A 26,139-nucleotide genomic window follows, 5' to 3' on the forward strand; every position below is an offset into this window, starting at 1 on the left:
AGGGCTGGAAGGGCCCCGAGCGCAGGAGCTTCTGTCCCCGTGGAGTTGGGGTGCATCACCCTCCCAGCATGTAGATGTGCTCACTGAACCCTGTACTTCGGGGATTTTTACGGAGGCTTCCTCACAAAGCCGGATCATCATCACATGACTGAGGATGATTAACGTAGTCTCCAGTCCCTCTCCCTTTCCCAGAGAATGGCAGGTAGGGCTGAAAGTCCCAAGCTTCTAATCCTGGCTTGGTCTTCCTGGTGACCAGCCCCCATCCTGAAGCTATCCCCAAGCCCACCAGAAGTCTCCTCATTAGAACAAAGACATTCCCATCACCCAGGAAATTTCAAAGGATTTGGGAGCTCTGTGTTAGGAACAAGGATCAAAGACCAAACATTAGGACAAAAGATGCTTCTACCGCTCTTACGACTTAGAAAATCACAAGGGTTTTAGGAGCCCTGTACCAGGAACTGGGGACAGAGACTAGTATACATTTTTTCCATTATTTCACAGGGAGTCTACGGCATCCCTGCTTAGGACTGCTACCCCATATGCCCCAGCCCCAGGATGGTCAGCAGCGTAGTTTTACCAGCTTTGCCGCTGGAGGTGGCTAACTTAAGAGTAAAGTGCAAAAAACTCCATGCCCAGCAACACAGTTGGGAATGGTGATCACGGCGGCAGACAAACAGCAAGGCTAGCAGGATACCTAGCTGGAGGTTGTGGTCCTGGCTGCAGCAAACATCACACTAACAGACTAACCAGAAATTTTTAAAAATGAGACAACCACAGAAGAGCTTCAAAAGCTCTCCAAGCAACCATGGCCCACTGGAAGGCTGTGTGGGCACACAGGAGAAAGCGGACAGGGCCCAACCTATCCAAATATCCCCGGCTGTCCATGAGACTGTAGCACATGCAGAGAACACAGAGATGGCAGTCGGATGTTAGATACACTTTAAAACTACCTGAAACAATACAAGAGAAAAAAACCCAAACAATCCAATTAAAATATGGGCACAGGATCCGAAGAGACATTTTTCCAAAGAAAGCATACAAATGGCCAACAGGTACATGAAAAGATGCTCAACATCACTAAGCGCCAGGGAAATGCAAATCAAAACCACAATGAGATATCACTTCACATCTGTCTGAATGGCTATTAATTATCAAAAAGACAAGAAATAACAAGCCATGGTGAGAATGTGGAGAAAAGGGAACCTTTGTGCATTATTAAATTGGTGCAGCCACTACGGAAAACAGTATGGAAGTTCCTCAAAAAATTAAAAATAGAACTACCATACAATCCAGCAATTCCACTTCTGGGTATTTATCTGAAGAAAACGAAATCACTGTCTTGATTATTTACAGTAGCCAAGACGTGGCAGCAACTTAAATGCCCATCCATGGGTGAATGGATAAAGCAAATGTGGTATTTACATAATATGGAATACTATTCAGCATAAAAGAAGGAAATCTTGCCATTTGCAACAACATGGATGGACCTTGAGACCATTATGCTAAGTGAAATAAGGCAAACAAAGACAAATGCTGTATGATCTCACATGTAGAGAATCTTTAAACAAACAAACAAAAAAATCCAACTCAAAGACAAAGAGAACAGATTGATGGTTGTCAGAGGGGAAAAAAAGCTACCGAAATTTGAACATGCTCCCCAACTCACACAGAGATCCATCAGCTAAAGGCATTTGACTATAACCTCTAACCAATCATGGACTGAAAACTAAGCCATGCAGACACAGGGGCTACCCCTGGAGAGCCAGGGTTAAAATTTTTTTAATTAAAAAATTTAAGGGACTTCCCTGGTGGCGCAGTGGTTAAGAACCCACCTGCCAATGCAGGGGACATGGGTTCGATCCCTGGTTTGGGAAGATCCCACATGCCGCGGAGCAACTCAGCCCGTGCACCACAACTACTGAGCCTGCGCTCTAGAGCCCGCGAGCCACAACTACTGAAGCCCGCGCGCCTAGAGCCCGTGCTCCGCAACAAGAGAAGCCACTGCAATGAGAAATCCACGCACCACAATGAAGAGTAGCCCCCGCTTGCCGCACCTAGAGAAAACCGGCACGCAGCAATGAAGACCCAACGCAGCCAAAAATAAATAAGTAAATAAAATTTATTTAAAAAAAGAAAAAATTTAAAAAGCAGAGACATTAGCATCTACACACCATGGTGGAGACAGAGTCCATAGATTTAGCCCAGCAAAGTTGCTAAACAAAAAAACAGCAGAAACAAGCCTGACAGGGAGTAAATCAGAATTCAGAATTGCTACAAAATATAATCTAAAATGCCAGCTCTCAGCAAACTTGTAAGGCATGCAAAGAAACAGGAAAGTGTGTTCCATACTCAGGAAAATAGGCAGTCAATAGATATTGTCTCTGAGTGGGCCCCGCTGTTGGCCTTCTCAGACAAAGACCTCAAAGCAAACCATAATGCTTTGGAACTAAAGGAAGCCATGTTTAAAGAATTAAAGTATGATGACAATAACTCAACAAAGAGAATCTCAGTAAAGAGGTACAAATTATGATAAAGAAACAAATGAAATTCTGAAATAGAAAAGCACAATAACTGAGATGAAAAACTCACTAGATGGGTTCACCACGTTTGAGCTGGCAGAAAAAAGAATCAAGAAACGTGAAGAAAGATCAACAGAAATAATTCAATCTAAAGAACAGATTAAAAAGAATGAATAAAAATGAAGAAAGCCTCAGAGACCTGTAAGATAACATCAAGCATACTAACCTGCACATAACGGCAGTTCCACAAAAAGAGAGAAAGACATAGGAAAAACAGGAAAAAATAATGGCCAAAAAACTCTCAAACTTTATGAAAACTGTTAACTTACAGATCTAAGATGCTCAATGAACCATAGCCTAGAATAAACACAGAGGAATTCATACCTAGGCACATTTTAGTTAAACTCTAAAAAGTCAAAAACAAAATCTTCAAAACAGCTAAAGAAAGATTTATCATATATAAGGGAAAAATAAAATAATTAATGGTTAACTTATCAGAAACAATGGAGATCAGAAGCCACTGATGACATATTCAAATTGCTGAAAGAAAAACATTCTCACAAGAATTCTGTATCCAGCAAAACTATCCTTTAAAAATGAAGGTGAAATGAATTCATTCTCAGATAAACAAAGACTAAGAAAATGTGTTGCTAGCAGATGTGCCCTACAAGAAATACTAAAGGAGGCCCTTTAGGCTGAAAGGAAATGACACCAGAGGCTAACTCAAATCAGCAGGAAGAAATGAAGAGCACCAGAAAAGATAAACATTTGAGTAAATATAAAAGACTGTATAAATACACACATTTGTTCTTTTTTCTCTTAATTTTTACTTCAAAAGACAGGATTGCATAAAGCAATAATTATAACACCAAACTGTTGGGTCTGTAACATATATAATACATATGTCAATAACAGCACAGTGAGCTGACAGTCTAACCTTGCCTCCTTCCACTCCTCCAAGTTCACACACCTGAGCAAGGCAGTCTGATCGTTCCATATGGCTATCCCCACGAAGAGATCACCTCTTCTCAGTTTGTTCCTGCGTAATAACTGAGGTGAAAGGGGTGGCGAGGACAATATGGACTTATTTTGAAACATCAGGAATCCATCTTGACCATTCTTGGGCATGACACATCTCTGACCAAAATTTTTAATGCTTCTCACAACATACAGAATAAAGCCCAAATTCTTACCAAGCCTTTCAAGGACACCCCCCCCCCCATGATCTGATTCTAACCTATTTTTCAAGACTTTCCTCCTACTATAATAAAGCCCATATATTTCTAACCTTATTAGACTATTCACTATTATCTCAACACATTATTATTTCACGTGGTTTCCCCACTGGAAATGTATCCCTTCCACTCCCCATTCCCACCTATCAAAATCCTACTCTCTCCTCAAAGCTCTGCACAAATGCCACATCCTCCCTGACACTTGCCCCAAGCACGAAAGTTAGAATTAAAGGCTTCCTTCTAGGTAGGAACACAAAATGCACCTTATTTGTATCTTCATTTCAGTGGAATCATGTGGGGGGCTAAATTCTAAACAATATATGAGGCAAAATCTCCAACAGTCAATGTTATTCTTGAAAATCCCATAGGAAGCCATTGCTGAAGATGGCCATATAGTTCTAAGTCCACAACAATGCGTTTTCTCTCCAGCATTAAAACAGATTGCTTTTTCTTCTGTTGAGCAGCAGAAGTTGTTGCTGGCTTACATTAAGAAGCCATGTTGTGTGGAAAATGGATTCCTCTGAACCCTAGAAGTGCTCTTACTCTGAGAGGCATACAGGAACTGAGCAAGCCAGCGAGAAGGGTAGACCCCCATTCTCCGCCTCACCCACTGAGGGCACAAACTCACTGAGTGGACTGTCCATCTGTTCCTTTGCGCACAAGCTCCCTGTAGACTGTGTGCTATGGAATCAGAGTGGTGGCACCATAACCCAGCTCTGCTGTGCCGTCCTACAGCTGTCTGGTAGGGCAGTCATGGGTACAAGGTCAGCTCTTCCACAGGCTTGGGCACAAGCTAAATCCTACTCATCTTTAGCAATCTCACTAAACAGTGTCTTGCAAATAGTTGAGTTAATGGTAAGTGCTTTTTAATTTAACTGAAGGGACAGCACAACCAACCAGATACAAAGCCATCTCTTCTACAGTTATCAGAGTATAAACATTCCAAAAACAAACATTTTTTTGCACCAAAAAGCAGTTCTCTCACAAATTACAAACCCTTGCAAGTCTAGAAAAAAAAATCCAATCTGATTTAAAAATTCAATAACTTTGCAAAATACGAAGGAGCCAGGTGGTTGGCTGCTCTTAATGTTCAGAAGAAAATAACATCAAAAAAGTTTGTGAAAGGAAAATTACAGTGACCTTTAGCCTCCCATTTTATCTCTTAGAAAAACTTGTATAAATGTAAAGTATTATTTCTTCCTCAAGGCGTTTTCCATTAGTACCCAGATGAATTGATATTCAAGATAATAGTTCCATTCTTTTAAAGAGAAGCGACATTTGTCTGGTATTGTTATTTACTGTCACTCTGCATGTAAAGCATTATTCTATCATGAAACGGTAATGTTTCTCAACAGAAGAAGACAAATCCAAATGGGTCACCTGCAGTCATACAGGCAGGTGGCGAAACAAGTGACAGGAGCGTTCCTCACACCCAGAGCTCAGGGCTCATCAACCGTCTTTGATTCGCAAAGGTACTGAGTACACTGCAGATGTCCCCTTAGGCTGGAAAGGAAGTTCACGAGCCATGGGAGAAGCCGCCTTCCACAAACACAGAGGGCTTCTTCAGGGCAGTCAGTCTAACCTAGGAATCAGCTAGCAGACAGGATCCTAATAACCCAAAATAGGGCAGATAAAATTACTTCCCGGGGAGGTCAGGGTTTCCAAGCCCTGTGTCCTAGCAGACCCCTGACAGGAAAACGAGACAACTTCCAGGTCAATCCAGGATGGCTGGGCTAATTAATTAGAACACTTTCCTGGGATCTTTGGGGTGCTTGAACCAGAGGGAATGTCAGGTGGGACTCTTCCTGGTGGCTACTGCTGTAAAGTGTGGAGCTGTGGTGGTCATATTCCCATCATGTGGAGAAAGCAGCTTACAGCAGGGGAGAGAATCAGAGACAAGAGATGGGGAGATCCCTACCAGTGTTCAAAGCCCAGGTGCCAGGTGCCCAGCTGCATTCCTGCCCTCCCTGTGGCTGGATGATTTTGTGAGAACCCCACCGCCACCATTATTTCAATGAACTTTCCAATTTCACTTGATGGAATTCAACGTGCATTTCAGTCACTCACAATCAAGGAGACCTCAGAAATTAAGGGGAACACTGGTTCAGAAAGATCAGGACAATAAGGAAAACAAGATAATAAAGGTCCAACCAATACCAAAAATAACTAAAAATAAAACCATACAGCAGTCATTGATAAGGAAGTAGTATTTGCAAAATAACACGTTCAAAACCTAATGACTATTCAATGGAATTCTAACAACAAAAGTGGGTGATACGTAACTCGGGGACCACGTATGGTTCTGACAGAAGTGCCCATGATTCTTTATCTATGATATTAGTCAGAGAACGCAAATGATAAAGGTAGTCTGCAAAACTGAAATTCTTCTCTTCCACCAAGTTTTGCTGTCTTGCAGAACAAATAAGGTTGGCCTTAGGTCTTCAATTTAGTTTTTATGTTCCATGGATTTCAGAACCATTGACTGGTATTTTTAATAGTTTTATTATTTTTATGAAAATGACACATGCACTCTGCAAACAACTCATTTTTTAACTATTAAAGTTTTGTTTTACTATATGCAAAATGCCTCTAACTTTAGCGAAGCTAACGCACGCCAACGACCTTTCATTACTGACTATTTGTAAAGCTGTGCTTGGTATTTATGACAATAAAGTACTAAAAAGGGTCCCTGCACCCTACTAGCATATATCCTGCTTAGGGAGATTGATTCATCTAAGACAGGAGTATAAATTATTATCCGTGGTTATACATAGTGACTGATCTACAGTGTGGGGAAAGGGCATGGGATTTACAAAAAACTGAGGTGTATCCCAGCTCTACCACTTTTTTCCTGCCACTTATTAATTGTGTGACCTCTTTATATTACTAAGTGTTATCAATCTCAACTTTTCTCAGCAGTAAAATGTGGCTATTAAGACCTACCTCACAGAGGTGCTGTGATTAAATAAGTGCCAGCTGTATAAGAATCACATGAGGTGTAAACCTTGAAAAATAGATTGACATATTTGGCTTAAGCTATCAAAAGACATAAGGACGGAGTAGACTAGATAAACATTCACACTTGCTTATGAATGAGACTAAGCTGCAGTCCTTTGCACACACAATTCCCCTGGAACGCTCCCCAAGCCCTGCCACCCTGTGTTTCCCACCTGTTGGCCCAAATGTCACCTCCTGGGAGAGGCATTCTCCCCTATGCCAACAGGTGTCGTGAGTCACTCAGTGAAGAACTGAGTCACCCCATAGATTCTTATTCAGGATGACACCTGAGTGGGGCTTTAGTCCCTAAGAAAGTCTGTGCTGAAGAGCACACACCCACAGGGAAACTCACTGGCTTCAAGCTTTACTCCCCAGACAAGCTGAAGGATTTTGGACCAGTTATTTCACTTCTCTGTGCTTCAGTTTCCTTGTTTACAAAATGGGGATAAAAATAATAACTTACTCAAAAAGTTGGTGAGAGGATTACATGGCATATTTTAAATCAAAGACTGTTTACAATAAAACAGGCAGCCACAGCTAGACTGGATGGGGAGGTCTGAGTTAGGGGTAACAGAAAACAGGGTCACAGGGTAACTGAGTCTAAGTTCTTCAGGGCCTTGAGTCGAAAATCAATTTAAAATGTATAGAATTTATGATGTGTGATACGTAGGATATTATGACAAAGATGTGCCAGATGAATTAGGGAAAAGAAGGAAGACTAAAGCAAGAGAGCTCACTTAGCCTTGTTACAGCGACCTATGTGTGTTGTAAGTGGAACGGTGCCAATAGAAATAGAAAGAAAGGAAAAGCCACAGTGAAAGTCAGCACTAATCCAGCGACAGACTAGATACAGGGCCAAGGCTATTAAGTGTACACATGAATAATTTAATTAACAGGTATGGTTTCTATCAAGAACTCACTACAGTACAACCAAATCTGATTATCACATTACACTGAGTTACTGAATATCAGAAACAAATGTTCCTAATGAAACGAATATGGGGTATTACTAAGTATAAGCAAATAAGCAGCAGTATCTTTTTGAAGCAATATGAAATTAAAACGTATTATTTTTATGGTACAGACCAAGAAGTAAATTCTACCACAGTAATATAATATACCAATGAAAATTTTGAGAAAGCAGTCTGTTAAGGTGCATTTTTTATACTTAACTCTTTCAAGCAGATAGTTTTTTGAATATTAATTCTAAGTTATTCTGCAACATCAACTTTCTTCAACATTTGCCTAAATGATGATTTCAAACAAAACTTACTTGAACAAATATAGCATTCTGGTGAGAAAAAAGTTAAACATCATTTACAGGGAACTCAACTTATTCCCTCTACCTGCATTTGTATCTTTCACTGAAAATTAGTAAGACTAGAAAATGTATAGAAAGTAGGAAACTAATAGATGATCCTTCTATGTCGTACACTGTGCTAGGGACCTGAGCTCACTTAATCCTAACAACCACTGTAGGGGGTAGGGCACCCAATGCCCAGTTTATAAATGAAGACACCGAAGCCAGAGTTCACACACAGCTAGCACACCATGGAGCGCTTGGATTCTTACCCACGTCTTCAGATGCCAAAGCACAGGAATTTTCACCTACAATGCCCAGTCTCCTGGGCCTACATAAAAACAAAACATATCACGGATAGCCAAGACAGGGATTTCATGAACCAACTAGGTAAACGGAGAAAAGGGGAACAACGTTCATCGTTATTATAAAATACCTTTGCAAAACACAACTGGCTATGCCTATGAAGGACCTTCATAAACTATGGAGTTTATGCCTTTATTTTGTTTCCACAAGGAAGTACTCTTCATGACAGCACGGAGCTTGTGTATCTTGCTCACCATGGCAATGCCTTAGATCTACAATTAAGAATTTCCAGCACACTGAAGACACTCAATAAATATTTGTTGAATGGCAGTAGTTCCATCTTCGTCAGCAGAATGGAGTATTTGAAAGAGCACAGGGTTGGCAGACAGAAGGTCTGAATTTGAATCCTGTCCTGCCCCTCTGTTGCTGTTACCCTGGACAAGGGCTTAACCTCTGTGTATCAGTTTTCCTTACCTGTAATGTTAGGACAATACACTACCTGTTCTATAGAGGTGCTTTAAGAATAAAATTAATTACTACATGCAAAGCACTCAGAACAGTTCCTGGCTTATGGGAAGCCCTCAATAAATGGCAGCTATTATGATTATTCAAAGGGTTTCTCAGTGGAATTCCAGGTTCTAATTATATACAAGTTTGTATACAGAATGGACCCATAGCATGGAACTAAAATTCTAACTTTTCAATATAAAATATCTTTACCTCATGCATACCACATTTCTAATGCCCTTAGTACTTCTGAAGTTAAAAAAGGAAGAATTAAAAAAAAGAAGTCAGTATTTTATGGATGAAAATGGTTTTGGAAGGAAAACCATGAGAAGTGGTTTACACAAATGTTCCTTATGTATTTATTTCATTTCTCTGCTAGATTCCCAATCTAAAATTAACCTTAAGTAACAGGATTTGAGTCATCGAAACAATACAACATACTATTTCAGAGCTGCACATGTCCTTAAAAGGCACAAATTAGAACATATACTAATTTCCTATGTATGAAAAAGTGTTCTTGCAGTTTTATAAAACTACACTGTGATTATTATTTTAAAAACCCTGAAGTATATATAATCTCAAAGAACATGAAAATATGATGCAGAAACAAAATGTCATTTCCCTATGCCATTTCTTGCTCTATGGTTTGGATAGAACAATGGTTGCTTGTTATATATACTGACTAGCACATCTGAATCATAATTAATGCCTCTTGTTGGGGTTACGAGGTGCTTCAACCAGCAGTTTCTAAATAGATAATTCCTAGTTCTGATCCCTCATTATTCACCTAAAACAGGAAAGCATATTCAACAATGTTCTCTGAAATATACCTAAAATTCAGAGCTGAATTCTGTGTTACAAAATGTGTTTTGACTTGTACTAAAATAATAGTTGATATGTGTCAGTTATATTTTAAGAACACAATTAATAATTGATGTTATGATCGAGCAGATTCATTCTAGGAATATAAGGATAGTTCAATATTAGAAAAATCTGTTAATACAACTTACCATATCATTATGTTAAAAGGGAAGAAAACAAATGCTTGTATGAATGCCACGAAGGTATTTGACAAGTTCTATCCTTAATTAAAAAAAAAAATCTCAGTAGTACTAGTAATGTTACTAGGAAACATATTATATTCTTACTATTCTTTAGGAAATGGGTTAAATATTGTACATTGATTATCTCATCAATTAGTTAAGAATACCCCATGAGTTAGGTACTCTTACCACCACAGAAGATGAACTAAAGTTCAAAGAGACTAAACAACCCTCTCAAGGTCAAGCAGTTAGTGAATGTCAAAGCCCAAATTTGAACCCAAAGCCATCTGACCTCAGAGCTCAAACACTTAAATCAGTAAGGGAAAAAAAAATTTTTTTGAACAGGCAGTTAACAGAAAAATAAATACAAATGGCCAAAATTAATGAAAAGATCCCAAGCCTCACTCATAAATTTTTTTAAATGCCAACTAAAACATACTGATCTATCCGAATTGAGACAAATTTTAAAATTCTGCAATTATATGTTAAACATGAGTATAAATTAGTATACTATTTTAAAGGGCAGTTGGACAATGCCTACACAAATTTCACATGCTCATACCTCTGACTAAGCAATTCCACTTCTAGAAATATAGCCAATGGATGTACTTGCACAATCATGCAAAGACACATGTACCTAAAATGTAAACAGCCTGTTATATAAATTTTAATGTATCCATATAATAGAATACCATTCAGTCGTTAAAATAAGAATGAGGCACCTCTAGATATAAGGACATGAAGAGTAGTACAGGGCATACTGTTAAGTGAAAAAGGCAATATGCAAAGCTGGATATAATTTTAATTCTAACTAAATATGTATGTGCATAAAAATGTCCAGGAAAGTACTCAAGAAACCATTAACTGTGGTTACCTCCAGGACAATGATTGGAAACAATGGAAGAAACAAGCACCTGTAGTGTTCACTTTATACCCTTTGTACCATCTGACTTTTTACTATGAGCATGTACCAACTTTATAATAAAGAAATCTTTAAACGATATAAAAGGTACGTTATGCACTGTTTACAGCTACAAAAAACATGGCTACTGATTCACAAAGATTCCATTTTAGAAACATATTAACAGTTGCGCTTGATATATCGTGGGAGATGACCTCATCATTAAAAAGGCCAAAAAAAAAAAGAAAAAAAGATGCTGACTTATTGTTGCCGAAGATAAGGGAGAGCTGAAAACGATTTCAAATCAACACGGAGAAAATGAACAAACCATCACCTCTCGGCCCTCCCCTCCGTCCATGCCTACCTCCCCTGGTGCTTCTCACATCTCACCCTCTCCCTTCTGTCCCCAAGGAGCATCTCACATACTGTTTTTAGACTGCTCAGAGTGCTGGACTCAGTGGTTCCTAGTTTATACAAACAGATGTAACTAGGTCTTTTTATTTTCTAGAGGATCCATAATTGCAATAATACAATTCTATAAACCAAGCAAACATGACTTATTCAGTTCTAAGCACCTTCCTTAGGTATACTTGCATCATTAATCTTCTGTTTGATTTGCAGACATCCGAAAAGCATACAGATGGTAGTCATGACAATATAAACTAAATTGATTTTTCCCAATATTAATAGTTTTTTTTCCTTCTCCAGGGAGAAACAAAGAGACATAATAAACCTCACTAAACTGCAAGCAAATCGTTTCTAAAAATGTAGTTAAATTCTATGTATAAACAAGTAGTATCATGGTTTATAATATTCCCAGATACTTATCCATTAATTTGGGTGGCAACACAGTATTTTCAGATATCTAGCTGAAAAAGAAAGGGGATAATACTTAAATTTAGATCAAAATTAATCTGAATCAAGATGTCAAGGAGCAGAGGCAGAGCATAAGTCACACCAGGAATTGCTTTTTATATACTTTATATAAGGACCACTTTGGAAAAGTTGGTTTTAATAAATGGTAGCATCACATGCTACACCAGTTCAGGGTGACGATTTTTTAATAAACCTTTTCTGATACTAAGAAAGAAAAATAAGAAAAAAAAAAATCTGAATCACTCAAACTGATGGCTAAAAGCATCAGAATGTAAACCATTCTGCAATTTTGGGCACAAAAAACTTGACTAACCTTGGCTGTTAGTAAACAACAACAATAAATTAAATGCTTCATTTGTAAAAGTATGTGTAGAAATACAATGCTAGAATGGTACTAGAAACCAGTGCTTTTCCTTTACTTTGCTGGAATTTAGTGTATAAAATATATAACATAATGTCAAAATTCAGGATGAAAATTATAATGGAAATATAGCTAGGAGTTGTTCGATTTAGTGTTCTCCAGAATCTTCACAAACAAGGGCATGGTTTGGCTGTGAAGTATCCAAGATTTTTATAGTACTACTAGCTTGTGACTTCCATTTAATAAAACTGTTAAAAACTTTGATTCAATTTTAAAGAATAAATTAATCATATTAAAAAAATAAAAACATGACCTTAAGCATGCTATTCTCTTTGTGCCTCAGTTTTCACACCTGTAAAATGGAGACAATAAGAAAACCTCCTTCAAAGATGGTAGCAGTGATTCTCGTGGGTTATCATGGGGAAGGCGGCTAAGAAGCAGTGCCTGGCACACAGTCCATCCTGCTTATATTTTAGAATCATCATCACCATCTACAATACCTTCACAAATTAGACTACGACGGTTCATAACCAAAATAAATGGTCCTTTGAATAAGCTTTTGAGCAACTTCTCCTTAGAGAAATTTATTCTTTGACGAAAGCAAGGGGGAGAGCTTTAGGAATTATAAATTCCTGAAAAACATTCATGACTGTTAAAAACAAGACTACAGGCCCAAAATGGTGTTGCCTCTAATAAGCCTCAGGTCACCAAACTGAGACTTGACTTAATTACAGTTTCCCATCTCCCAGAAATCGAATCTTAAATCAGCCAATCAGGAGTTGCCTGGTCGGCCCTAGGGAGGTCACCTGCCTGATAGACCCTGCTACTCCCTAAAGGAAAGTGACCTTGCAATAACCAACTCACTTTTTTCCTAGTGTAACTTCCTTGTTCCCACTCCCTTCTGCCCATAAAATTCTTTCATTTTGGGCAGCTCCTCGGAGCCCCTTTCTATCTGCTAGATGCGACGCTGCCTGATTCGAATCAATTTTTGCTCAAGTAAACTCTTAAAGTGTTTAATATGCCTCAGTTTATCTTTTAACAGGACTCACAGGCTGCCTTCAGAATATGTAATGGTCTCTGCCTCTGAATCTCTGTCCAGGATGAGACATACAGGGTGATTCTCCTGTGGCTACAACAACAAACCAAGAGACACCAGTCGCTCTGATTATACAGTTTAACAGGAAGAAGCCCTTCTGAAAGATTTAACTAGAGAAAAACTTCAATTTTATTTAACTTCTAATTTAACTGCCTAGGTGATACAACATGAATGTTTATTTTTTAATCAATAAAAATAAATAAAATAAATAAGTCATAAATAAAATAATAATAAATAAATAAAATAAATAATTCTGGATTATAAGCCTTTTCACTATTCTAATTCCCAGAATAGCTCTCAAATTTAAGAAAGTTACTTAAAATAGATTAAATCGTCCCCTTCACGTAAATGTGCTGAAGAAAAGAAAAGCAACGCTATAAGAGGGCCACAAAATCTGAATAAAGTGAAAATACCAAATAAAAAGGTAACCTGAAAGTAGCGGTTTATTTTTAGAAAGCCACAAGAGTTGAAGTTTTCAGTTTCTACAGCAGCTCACCACTCAGCAACCCGTTGAAACTCAGCTGTGAAAAGAACCCTAGAGCATGAAAGCCATGTACATTTTCTGGAGCACTTTGCGTCTGGTACCCTATTTATGTCATGCAATGAGCACATCAAACTACCTGCATCTGTTCTTAAATGGGAGCTATAACTGAGAATTCTGCTTTAAAATATCTAAGTAGAGGGTCAGTTCCACCTTTTTTGATGAAGGTCAGTAAAGATGATAACATTCATAATTCCATGAAACATGTATAATGATACAATTATTTAAGCTGTTTAGTCTTTCAAATGAAAGGCTCCTCTTTTCTACCATCCTGAAAACAATATACCGTTCATTTATATTTTCATTTTTTAGCAATTTGATTATACAATCTTATGTAAAACAAGAACAACAACAAAATCAATGTTCTCTGATTTTAATAATGCAAGACTGAAGGTAGGAAAAAATGGTGGTGGTGGTGAAACCTGCTTATTACTTGGATACGTTCTGTGGTTCTTAGCTGTACCATTAATTTTCACAAAACGTGATCAAATGATTAGCTAGACACTGTTGGCCTCTCAGAGTCTCAGAATCCAATGACAGTAACATTCTCCAGTAATCAGCTCCGAGAAGCAGCTGGTTCAATCTGATTAAGGGGGGGAAGGGAGGGCTGTACATACACCCATTTAAAATTAAAGGTTAAATCTTAAAAAGCAGATCATACAGCTTATAATTTAGGGGAGACTGAAGTTGCTTTTCTGTTTTTATCCAAAAAGCTAACGGATGTTATATTTGAGAGAAATCTCTCCCATCTCCCCACAAATATCAACACAGTGTTAATTAAGTTAATCCAAATTTGACGTAAGGGAATTAGCTATAAGAGATACACTGAATTATGCACTTTGGCCAATTAAAATTAAGAGGGAGAGATTATAGGAGAAAATATCATAGATACTAATATTGTGGCATTTTCATTAGATTAGAATTTGACAAATTGAGCCTAACGATATATAAAAGTTTATTTAGCACTCGTGTGTCAGGCACTGTGTTTAAAAAAAAAAAACCAAGAAAACTTTGCCTACATCTCTTCATGAATTACAACAATCCAGTTTTACAGAGGAGGGTTTAAGTAAGATGCTCAAGTTCATACAGCTAAACAATGATGCAACTAAAATCCTAAGGTACGTCTGTTGGCCTCTGGCCCAGACCAGTGCAAAACACGCTGCAGGCTCTCGTTGAATATTTGATCAATAAACGGAAGAATGGCCATTCCAAGCTCTTCGCTTCTACACCTCCTGCCTTCCGTACTCACAGTAAACATCAGGAGGTTAAGGTGCTCTCACTGGGAACCTGATAGAGTTAGCCTTAACGAAAGTTTAGTTAAACAAGCATTCATAGTGAATAAATTATAACCGAAACACCCTCCATCCAACTCTGCCCTCTTTGCTCTGTCATCCTTGGTCATCCACAAGATGCAAGACCCTCCAGACAACCACCTTTCCCCAATTTCATCTCCACACTTTAAGCTTCCCCACTGGTCCTGGAAGGCAGGGCATGTTTACTGCTGCTCTACCCAGAGCCCAGCAGTGTGCCTGGTGACGCTAACTGCTCAATAAATATCTGCTCAACAGCTGACCTGTGGGACACCCGCCTGCCCCCCTCCACTGTAAGAATACCACTACTCTCAGAAGGTCCCACCCCCTACACACAGTGGGATCCAAATGATAGTGAGGGGTGCCCCTGGCTCCCCACTCTGGCATCCAGACCAGACGTGGTACTCCTTGCTGATGCCCTGCTCCCCTTAGATTTGTGGCATTCAGGCACCCTCCAGACCGGCATCTAGCTCTGTCTTCTTTCCACTCCAGTTTTGCCATCATCACAGAACACATCAATGTCCATAGCCACCCTCAATTTTTTTTTAAATTCCTTGACTCCAATAAAGCTTCATCCAATATCCACTTTAGCAGTCTCACCCCGCAACTAATACACACTGGTCATGACTCCTCTGGAATCTTAAACCCCATTATAACACATCTGGCCAATTCTTCCCATTTTTCTAGGATGCCCATTTCCTTACTTTCCATTCTGTTTTTTCTCTGACTTCATCCAGAAATGCCCTTTTCCCTCAGTTCATTAATTAGGATGCTCACGGTTTAGTAGAGGAAAAGAGACACGAGAACAACCACAATATCAAACGATGTGTAATAGTAAGAGCAGCATGGACGCACACTCTATTCACAGATGGCATCCAGAAAGAAAGAAAGGGTGCTGAGTGGTGGGGAACATGGTGTGGGGTGAGTTGTCCCAAGGCCAGACAAGCGAAGCCCGTGAAGCGTTCCCAACGTGAGGAGGCACATGGATGCCGGAAGCAGAGGTAAGGGCACGTGTGCCACGAACCTGGGGCGGGCCCGGCCCGCCCCTCCCCTCCCCCGCACACCAGCAGCCTACCTGTCCAAGGGCACCACTCACACTGCAGTCTGCTCTTACAAAATGCCCAAGTGGTAAAATATGGTTTTTGGTTTTGTTTTAATCATCAGTTCCTTTAGATAAATGTGCATTTTCCCTTTATAAAGCTTCTTACGAGAACTTTCATGTCTCATACAGATCACACCGAGGTCATGGCACCTAAACCTCAGTGTACACAGTTAGATAAGTCCAGAGAGCGGGAGCATCTAATAGTAATAGCTGTACTATTACCACTGGTACAGCGATGTGTTACCACCGTGGCAGTTTCACTACCGTTTACAAAAGGAAGGGCCTGCAGCGGACCGGGGGCGAAGGGGCAGGAGGAACTGGTCCTTCACACGGAGAGTTTGCAGAGCAGTGACCTCCACTCTGATCACGCTTAGAGAACGGCTGCGATAAGTTCAAATGTCCACTCTAGCTCCTCCTGTCTGTTTCAGAGGCAGCGTCCAGGGACCGGGGCACACAAGGGGCTGAGCGGGCTGCACAGTCTTCCGTGCCATCTTTCAAATCCCTCCACGTCTGCTGGTCTGAGGACACTACAGGACCAGAAGGAGACGCCCTGCCCAGCCCTGATCTGTAGATCAAGGTTTTACTACTGCCTCTCTCTTTCCCTTCCCTGGGGGTCTCTAAGAGAACTTTGGAGAAAATGCAATAAAGCTCAAGAGATAATCTCCCACTGGCCTTGAGACAGTTTATCAGCATTCCTGAGCCTAACAAAAAAGAACCAGAGACTGAACACTTGCCGTGGAGCCCACTGGGCTCTGTTTCGCACTGCGTGCCAGAAGCACCAGTCAGCTAGTACTGCCAGAGAGGAAGGAGGAGGGAAGAGGCTGAGGGTGAGAAGGGAGCAGCACTTGCTCTGTTCACCTGCTCTGACTTGTGATGAATCCCAGGGGAGGGTCTGTTTTAACAGGAGCCTGGGAACAGAAAGAGAACAGGGACGGAGGTGCTTTGGAACCACTCCCCCCCCTCCAAAGAGCCCCGGGACCTGTGCTTTGGCCTCTCAGAGACCCTCTCCAGGTCCACCTCCCTGCCCAGCGCGGGCACCTCTGGTTTCATCCAGCTGACTCTTGATCTCACCCCACCCAGGGTGTCATCTTTCTAAAGGATTCTCTGTGTCAAGCTTTGCAGTCCACGAGCTACTTCTGACCCCCCCCCTCAAATCCAGTCCAGGCTCCTGGAGCCCCCTGCCCGTCTAGGAGACCCACATGGACAACAGGCTGACAGTGTGAAACTAAACTGGGGGGAACACTGTGTGAAGCGTCTTTCATGGATTATCTTCTGTTTAATCACTACAATCATTCTGTGAGATAGGTATTATCTCCATGTTCTACCTGGAGAAACAAAGGCAACTAAGACCAACATACACACACACACACACACACACACACTTTTAGTAAGTGGATATGTGAGTAGCAGAGCAAATACTCCAACCTAGGTCTCTGAATCCAGAGCCTATACTGCCTCCCCTGATAAGAGAGATGCTAACATTTTGAAGCAATGGTTAAGTTAAAGGCAAAAATAACTCCTGGCCTTCAGCCGCTGCTGTCCATGGCCTTGGGCATCTGCCTACTCCAGGCCACAAGTGACTGATGGCAGAGGTCAAGTGCAGAGCAGCATACTATGAAAAAGAACTTATAATAAAAACAGCCCTACTAGTGATAAAACACAAATACTCCTCTTATCTTCCTGCTGAAACCCACGTCATAAGCCTTAAAGACCAGCTCAAATGGCACCCTTTCTGTGAGCCCCATGCCCGGGAAGAACTATACATTTTCTCCTTTTCCATTTGTGGATACTGTGGTATTTAGCACACTCTGAGTCACAGCCAGCTTCCCTGCTAGACTCGGAACTTCCTAAGGGCCCTATCTTACTCTTCTTGCATCCCTAGCACTGTATCTGGCACAAAGTAAAGAATCAGTAAACGTCTGCTGAACGGATTAGTAAATGAATTAAAGTAGTATTCTCCTGGAATGCATTATCTAGTGTTGGTGATTACCAAGCTTGAAATGAGCTTCTAATAACAAAATATAAATGTAAATATATTCATACTAGCAAATTGGTTTGAAAATATGAGAATGAACTCTGGGAAAAAATAATTTGGGGGTTAAAAGCTCTTGTCAAATAACTTTAAAATAAAAACAATGAATACCAAGGCTACAAAATCCTTCCAAAACAAAACAGAAGGAAGCATATGCGCCCTGAATCAAGGAAGCATATGTTCCCTGAATCAGATTCAAGATAAGATCTGGAACTTCTGCTATTTCACTACTTTTCTTGGGGACTTAATCATTTTCTGTTTGGGGTGATTTTACTGAGTTTTTAATGTGCCCTTTTACACAGTGGGTGTGTGAGATTCAAAGAGTTAATTTCACTTCTGAATTATTCCAAATGCTAGTTTAGGGAAAATTAGACGATTTTAGATCTGTTAAAAATATACTATAAAATTCAATGCTCATGTTATGGCTAAAAATTGCAGAGTGGCTAATTATCTACATGTGAAAAGAAAATTAGCCAATTCATAATTTGGAGCTCCATCTTCACTTTTGTTATAAGAAATAATGACATATTAGAGCAAGTAATGCTCAACAGCAGTCCGTGACAGCAATACATGGCAATCAGTGGGGCATCGTGACCAGACAGTGGACGTGCCCATACAATGTAAGAACTCACAACAGGTGATAACCGGGAACTGCCCCACTGCTGGGGATAACCGTCAGAGCTCTAAAAAAGCAGATTTCAAAATTTCAGGGAGCCATTTTGTGAAAGACAACGACAGCAGAGTCATGACAATTAAATGCAATATAAAATCTTTGGATGAGCTTGAACGAAAAGAGAGAGAGAGAGGGAGAGAGGACACAGCAAGACAACTGAGGAACTGGACTCTAGACTATAGATTAGATAACAGCACTGTATCAAAGTTAAATTCCTTGCACATTATATTATTCAGAAAATGTCCTTGTTCTTAGGAGACATGCATGAGGTATTTAGGATTCCTAAAAGGTTCACTTAAAAAACTAAAAGTGTGTGTCAGTGCATGTGCAAGGAAGGAAAGAAAAGAGCATACAAATGTGGCAAAATAATAACAGCTGGGAAATCTAGATAAAGGTGTTCAATGAACTATTCCTCAAACTTTTCTATAAGCTTGATTTTTTTCAAAATAAAATCCTGAGATTAAAAAATTCAGAGACAGGTCTGACCTCCTGAGAAGGCACTGGCTCAAGATTAATGGGTCATTTCAATTTGTTTTTCAATTCAGAGCCAAAACCACAGAGGAAAATCATTATACTCTTTTTTTTTAAAAAACTTTAATGTACAAACAATAAAAAGAGAGGCCCATATTAAAGGATGAACATAAAATAGTGTTATGACTCTTTAAGGCCTTTCTATGACAGACTAAGACACAGAGTTGAGCATTTTATTGTTTTGTTTTGTCTTCAACTATGTTCAAGAGAGCTGACCACTAACATTTTTGAGAGCCTAGACACTCTGCTTTATAAAAACCATCTAACTTAACCAGCATAACAAAAGTGAAAAAAAAAAAAAAAAAGTGAATACAGCTGCTGTGATCCCAAAATGAAAGAAAATGAAAATAAGGAAGTAACACTCAATGAGGTAAATAACTTACACGCAAATTTACACAGTAAATGGGTGGTTTGAACTCAGGTCTGTATAACTCTACATCCTAGGGTCTTTCCCATATAATATACCAGATGAACAACAAAGCAAAAGAATTGTTGTTTGGTTAAAGTTTTACTCTTCAAAGATTTATTCAGCTACTACCTCTACTACTACCAATAATTTTTAATAATAATTACAACAATAAATAGTATGTTTCCCATTTTTCCACCAAAAAGAAGAATCTTCCAAAACAGAAAGTCCATAATAAGCTCTAAGAGAAATTAAATGCAAAACTGTCAGTGTTAATTCTATCAAAACTCTAAAATAGAGTATGTATATGACTTCTGTGTATTTAAAAAAGACAAGATAAGAAGTGATTACTCAGAGCATAAATGGATTAAAAAAGAACAAAAGCAGTATTTCTTTTTCTTTTGTTTAACAATAGGATTATCGGGTACTGTAAGGTTATGGATGATCATACTGCAATATACAAATGTATCAAATCAACATGCTGTACACCTTAAACACACACAATGTCACATGTCAATTATATCTCAATAAAAATATAAGTAAACAAACAAGCAAACAAAGGTTATGGGGTGCTGTCAGGAAGATACCAGAGATACATTTACCTGGATTTCAAAAAACATCTGACAAAATGAAGCAACTGACAAAGGATTAACCTCCAAAATTTACAAGCAGCTCATGCAGCTCAATAACAAAAAAACAAACAACCCAATCCAAAAATGGGCAGAAGACTTAAATAGACATTTCTCCAAAGAAGATATACAGATTGTCAACAAACACATGAAAGAACGCTCAACATCATAAATCATTAGAGAAATGCAAATCAAAACTACAATGAGATATCACCTCACACCGGTCAGAATGGCCATCATCAAAAAATCTACAAACAATAAATGCTGGAGAAGATGTGGAGAAAAGGGAACCCTCTTGCACTGTTGGTGGGAATGTAAATTGATACAGCCACTATGGAGAACAGTATGGAGGTTCCCTAAAAAACTAAAAATAGAACTACCATCCGACCCAGCAATCCCACTAGTGGGCATATACCCTGAGAAAACCATAATTCAAAAAGTGTCATGTACCACAATGTTCATTGCAGCTCTATTTACAACAGCCAGGACATGGAAGCAACCTAAGTGTCCATCGACAGATGAATGGATAAAGAAGATGTGGCGCATATACACAATGGAATATTACTCAGCCATAAAGAAACGAAACTGAGTTATCTGTAGTGAGGTGGATGGACGTAGAGTCTGTCATACAGAGTGAAGTAAGTGAGAAAGAAAAAACAAATAACGTACGCTAACACATATATATGGAATCTAAAAAAAAAAGGTTATGAAGAACCTAGGGGCAGGACGGGAATAAAGACGCAGACCTACTAGAGAATGGACTTGAGGACATGGGGAGGGGGAAGGGTAAACTGGGACAAAGTGAGAGAGTGGCATGTATATATATACACTACCAAATGTAAAACCGATAGCTAGTGGGAAGCAGCCGCATAGCACAGGGAGATCAGCTCGGTGCTTTGTGACCACCTAGAGGGGTGGGGTAGGGAGGGTGGGAGAGAGAGAGACACAAGAGGGAAGAGATATGGGGATATATGTATATGTATAGCTGATTCACTTTGTTATAAAGCAGAAACTAACACACCATTGTAAAGCAATTATACTCCAATAAAGATGTTAAAAAAAAATCTGACAGTTTCATCATCATAAGTCTTGTAGAACTTATCCTATCTACGCTATAAGGCAAGACCCTGCTCTTCCAAATGCCCACCTGTTTTTATCCATTAATCACACTCCACTATATGCCTTTCATTCCTGAACCAAGTGGAAAACTAACTTATGAAACCCTGAAACTGCTACAAACTCTTACAATTCTAGGAATTAATTTTGTTTGAAAATACTGAGTGAAACTGATTCCTTTTACTTATAGAAATAAAAACCAACAGGTTTGTGGGCAGGCACTGAAAACACATGAGGAGAGTTCAGCAGAAAAAGTGTTATTTATAAAAATGATCTGAAATTATGTATTTGTTAAACACATCCTTAATATAAACATTGCCCTCATCCTCATGAACCATAACAAAAGAAAAAGGTATAAAAGGGAGAAATGTTTTGTTTGAAGTATTCAAGTTGAAATATTTACTTTTGATAGGTGCGGTACGAATATCAAAAGCCAAAACCTCAAAGATGTAGGAAACTCAGTCAAATTAGGAATATATCATAACACACTATTTTTAAATTTTCGTTCAATCAAAAGTGATTGAGGCTCTAGATGCCGTGCGGAGACCCTTTGCACCCCTGCGAACATGGCGCTGCGAGTGGCGCGCAGCGTGCGGGCCGCGATCTGCAGCCTGCGCGCCATCTCTGCGCCCAACGCGCCCTGCCCGCCGCGGCCCTGGGGACTGCGGGCAGGCGCCGTCCGGGCGCTGCGCACCGGCCCCGCTCTGCTGTCCGGTCGTAAATTCACAGACAAACATGAATGGGTAACAACAGAAAACGGTGTTGGAACAGTGGGAATCAGCAATTTTGCACAGGAAGCTTTGGGAGATGTTGTTTACTGTAGTCTGCCTGAAGTTGGGACAAAATTGAACAAACAAGAGGAATTTGGTGCTTTGGAAAGTGTGAAAGCTGCTAGTGAACTCTATTCTCCTCTATCAGGAGAAGTAACTGAAATTAATGAAGCTCTAGCAGAAAATCCAGGACTTGTCAACCAATCTTGTTATGAAGATGGTTGGCTGATCAAGATGACACTCAGTAACCCTTCAAAACTAGATGAACTAATGAGTGAAGAAGCATATGAGAAATACATAAAATCTATTGAGGAGTGAAAATGGAACCCCTAAATAAACTAGTTTGAAACAACTTAATCTAGCATAGTTGTCTTAAATTAGTGGTGGATAGATTTTTAAAAAGCAACTTTTAGCAAAAGAAGCTACTGGAAACATTGTTGCCTGAAGAAAAATACCCCTTAACTTCCTAATAATTTCAGATAAACACTATGCATCTTTTTCACAACACCCTGTGATTTTTAGGCTAGTCTCCAGTTATAATACTCAGAATTCCTGAAATTATCTGTGGTAAAACTAGTTATAAAAATTATGTAATTCAAGGATAACATTGCTATCTTAACCTTATATAATATTGTAACTTGTTTACAGCCATCCCTGGATTTGGGTCAAAATACTCAATGAACTTGCCACTGGAAAGAAATGACAGTGGAGAAAAGTTTGTTAGTTGTATAGTGTCCAGTGAAGAACATTACTATCTTAATTTTGCAATATACTGTGTTTGCTGGTGCTATTTTTATACAGTGAAGCAACAGCCTTGCAGGAAAATAAGAAACAGTTTAATAATAAAATATTCAACTTCTTAAAAAAAAAAAAAAGTGATTGAAAAAAAAATGTGATTGAATACCTAGCACTACACATAGTATATTTATTGTTATAATGTATACATACAGTACTTATTGTTGTAATTATTATTAAAAAATAGACAAGTAAGGGGCTTCCCTGGTGGCACAGTGGTTAAGAATCCACCTGTCAATGCAGGGGACACAGGTTCGATCCCTGGTCCGGGAAGATCCCACATGCCGCGGAGCAACTAAGCCCGTGCACCACAACTGCTGAGCCTGCGCGCCACAACTGCTGAAGGCCAGGCACCGAGAGCCTGTGCTCTGCAACAAGAGAAGCCACCGCAATGAGAAGCCCACGCACCGCAGCGAAGAGTCGCCCCCGCTCACAGCAACTAGAGAAAGCTCGCGCGCAACAGCGAAAACCCAACGCAGCCAAAAATAAATAAATAAAATAAATTAAAAAAAAAAAATAGACGAGTAAGAAATAAACTCTTGTATCAAGAAGTAAACTCTTGTATCCTACATTTCTGGCTCACTTATTTTTTTTCCCTTAAATTACAGGTTTCACATTACAAATTTAAAGTTACAATTTACTTCTGAAAAGAAGAAGTATTTCTGAATTAAAACTTCATCAAAAAAAGATATCCTAAGAAATATTTTTAATTATAAGATATGAATTTCCCTATTTTAAGTAGATATCTATTTTTTTTATGTTCAGGAAATGCTACTTCAAAAGAAACTGAAGTCTACTACTGCATTGAATTACTTTTCGCCACTAGATTAAATTAACAAAGAGAACTGTAGAATTTCCTCCCCAAGATGTCTTAAGACAGTTTCTGCTTTCTTTGTCAAAAAAGTTTTAGACAAAGACCATATTGTTCTTTTTATCCAAGGCAGTAAATATAATTTTATTTCCCTTGCCTGAAAGACTGAAAATGTGTATAAAATGCTTACCACAGTGCCTGACCCATCAGGGGTATTCCATAAGTCAGTTCTCTTTTCCTCCCAATAATTAATGTCAAAATTCATTCTCATAGTGCTTTCCAGCATGTTATATTATTAGGGTAACAATAGTTACACCTTTTAAGGCTTTTACAATATGACTCCTGAACGTTGATATCATTTCATTTTTCTTTAAATCAAACTGCTCCCTGTTGTTTTCACTGGCATTTCCTATTGCCTATCACTTGGAATAAATGCAACATTTGACTTGAACGTGTATTTCTTTGCCGGCATTCTAGCTTGTCTGCATTTCCAGCCAATCTTGCTGAGATACACTGGACACAGATTTAGCAGTGGTGGTGGGGAGTGAAATAAGGGTGTTTCAAAACGAACCTATATACTAGAGCCCCTGATCCTTCAACTGATGCTAAGTATACTGAACAACAAATATTAATGGAATTTGCCCAGAAATAAATGTCTCATGTCAGTTTAAGGCAGAAAGGGAGACAATTTATTCTAAGAGTCTTAACTATGTTCCTACAGAAAGAATCTTACATCACGGAGACAAGATATCACACTACTGATTCTGTCTTATTGTTCCTCTCTGTTTCCACCACTGCTCATGAAAGACTACATATTACACCAGAATACGATCACTCTTGATAGCTCTACTCTGGGATAAAGTCTGATTGATGCCTTACTGACATAAACATAATCTCTCGTTCCATGAAAGGCATTATAATCTACACTTTGTTTTCAACATTAAAAATAGATTATGTCTCAACATTACAAAAAGCTCAGGAGGATAAAGTAGATACCATCACAATACAGCATATTATCCTAATCCCTGTCTTTTTCCTTATAGACCTGGTCACCACATAATAAGAGTTAATTATACCAGTAACTGCTGACAAATTAAAAATAAAACTCAATCTTAAAACACATTTAATAATATAGCACAGATGGAAATTAGGTAATTTTATGAAACAAATGACTCATTTGTATTATATAAATGTCAAAGATGATCTGTTTGAAATTATTTCTTGTGTTTTTCAACCAAAAAACTCTAGTTATATATAAAAGAAAGTCATTTTCTCAAACCAAACATGGTAGTACTTCACTTGTCCTCTATCTTTAGAGAAGAAGGTATTTCACAGAAGTGAATTTTCCAAACAGTAGTTTATCCATTTCAGCGCCCAAACTCATTTAGGATAGAAATGCTTTCAACTGTGTACTATACTTCCCCACCAATGTAATGTAGGTGGTGCCCAGTATAGTGAACCAAATTTAAGCACCTGTCAATGGTTAAGGTCGCCCTCACTGTGAATATGCAGAAGGTTACTGTGGTATCTCTAGGACAGCAATAGCCCCTGGGGCATGAACAAATATAAAGCAATTTGCTCCTATTCTGAATAGAACCCCATGATGACAAGGTCTTATATCGGAGTGTTATGAGTTTTCCTGTCCTTTATTAAAAACTCTCCATCCCTCCCTGTTTCTAGAGTGTCCTTTACCCAAGTTCTAAATTACTGCTTCTAAACTGTGACTGGCAAACCAGATAACCATGGAGATAATAATTTATCAAGAGCAGAAATAAACAAATTGGGGTAAGAGTCTCCATACATTAGCCTCAGTGCACAGTGTGATTTTAAGCTTAGCCACTCAGTGGGTATTTCCAATTATTTTCTAGTTCTTGATTTTATCAGATGGTTGTGTTTTCTGGGAAAATGACTGACAAATAAGTTATTACTCCATAGCAATTATTCTTTTCATACCTTCTTATCCAATCCATTTTTAAAATGTCACCATTAGTGAGCAAAATCCATCATCAGACTTACCTGAGGCACGCCTCGTAAATCGGTTTATTACTGGAGCTGAAAGAGAAAAGCAGAATAACATGATTAGATAAAATTTTAATTTATCCAAAACCCTGAAAAGGACCTAAATCATTAAGTGATCCCATAAATTAAATAGGAGAAAGATATGAATGAATAAATAATGCAAGAAGAAAAACCATTAATATATGAAAATTAAACGTTTAAATTCACTAGTAGCCAAAGAAATATAAATTAAAATCAACATTTCACCTGTTAAATTAGTCCCC

The 26,139-nt window shown here is 38.9% G+C and overlaps 2 protein-coding genes across 2 annotated transcripts in view; one reads left to right on the plus strand and one right to left on the minus strand.

The window, feature by feature from the left end:
• PRKAR2B (protein kinase cAMP-dependent type II regulatory subunit beta) overlaps positions 1-26,139 on the minus strand; it is a 110,709-nt gene that overhangs the window by 54,179 nt on the left and 30,391 nt on the right. Inside the window, exon 2 of the mRNA XM_068550388.1 lies at positions 25,874-25,909. Within this exon, the coding sequence (XP_068406489.1) occupies positions 25,874-25,909 (36 nt within the window). The remainder of the gene's footprint in view (positions 1-25,873; positions 25,910-26,139) is intronic.
• Positions 22,048-22,652, plus strand: LOC137768790 (glycine cleavage system H protein, mitochondrial-like). Its single transcript, XM_068550389.1, has one exon. The coding sequence runs from the start codon at positions 22,048-22,050 to the stop codon at positions 22,567-22,569; it is 522 nt and encodes a 173-aa protein (XP_068406490.1). The 3' UTR covers positions 22,570-22,652.

Source organism: Eschrichtius robustus, chromosome 8 (assembly GCF_028021215.1).
Source record: "Eschrichtius robustus isolate mEscRob2 chromosome 8, mEscRob2.pri, whole genome shotgun sequence".
Taxonomy (NCBI): domain Eukaryota; kingdom Metazoa; phylum Chordata; class Mammalia; order Artiodactyla; family Eschrichtiidae; genus Eschrichtius; species Eschrichtius robustus.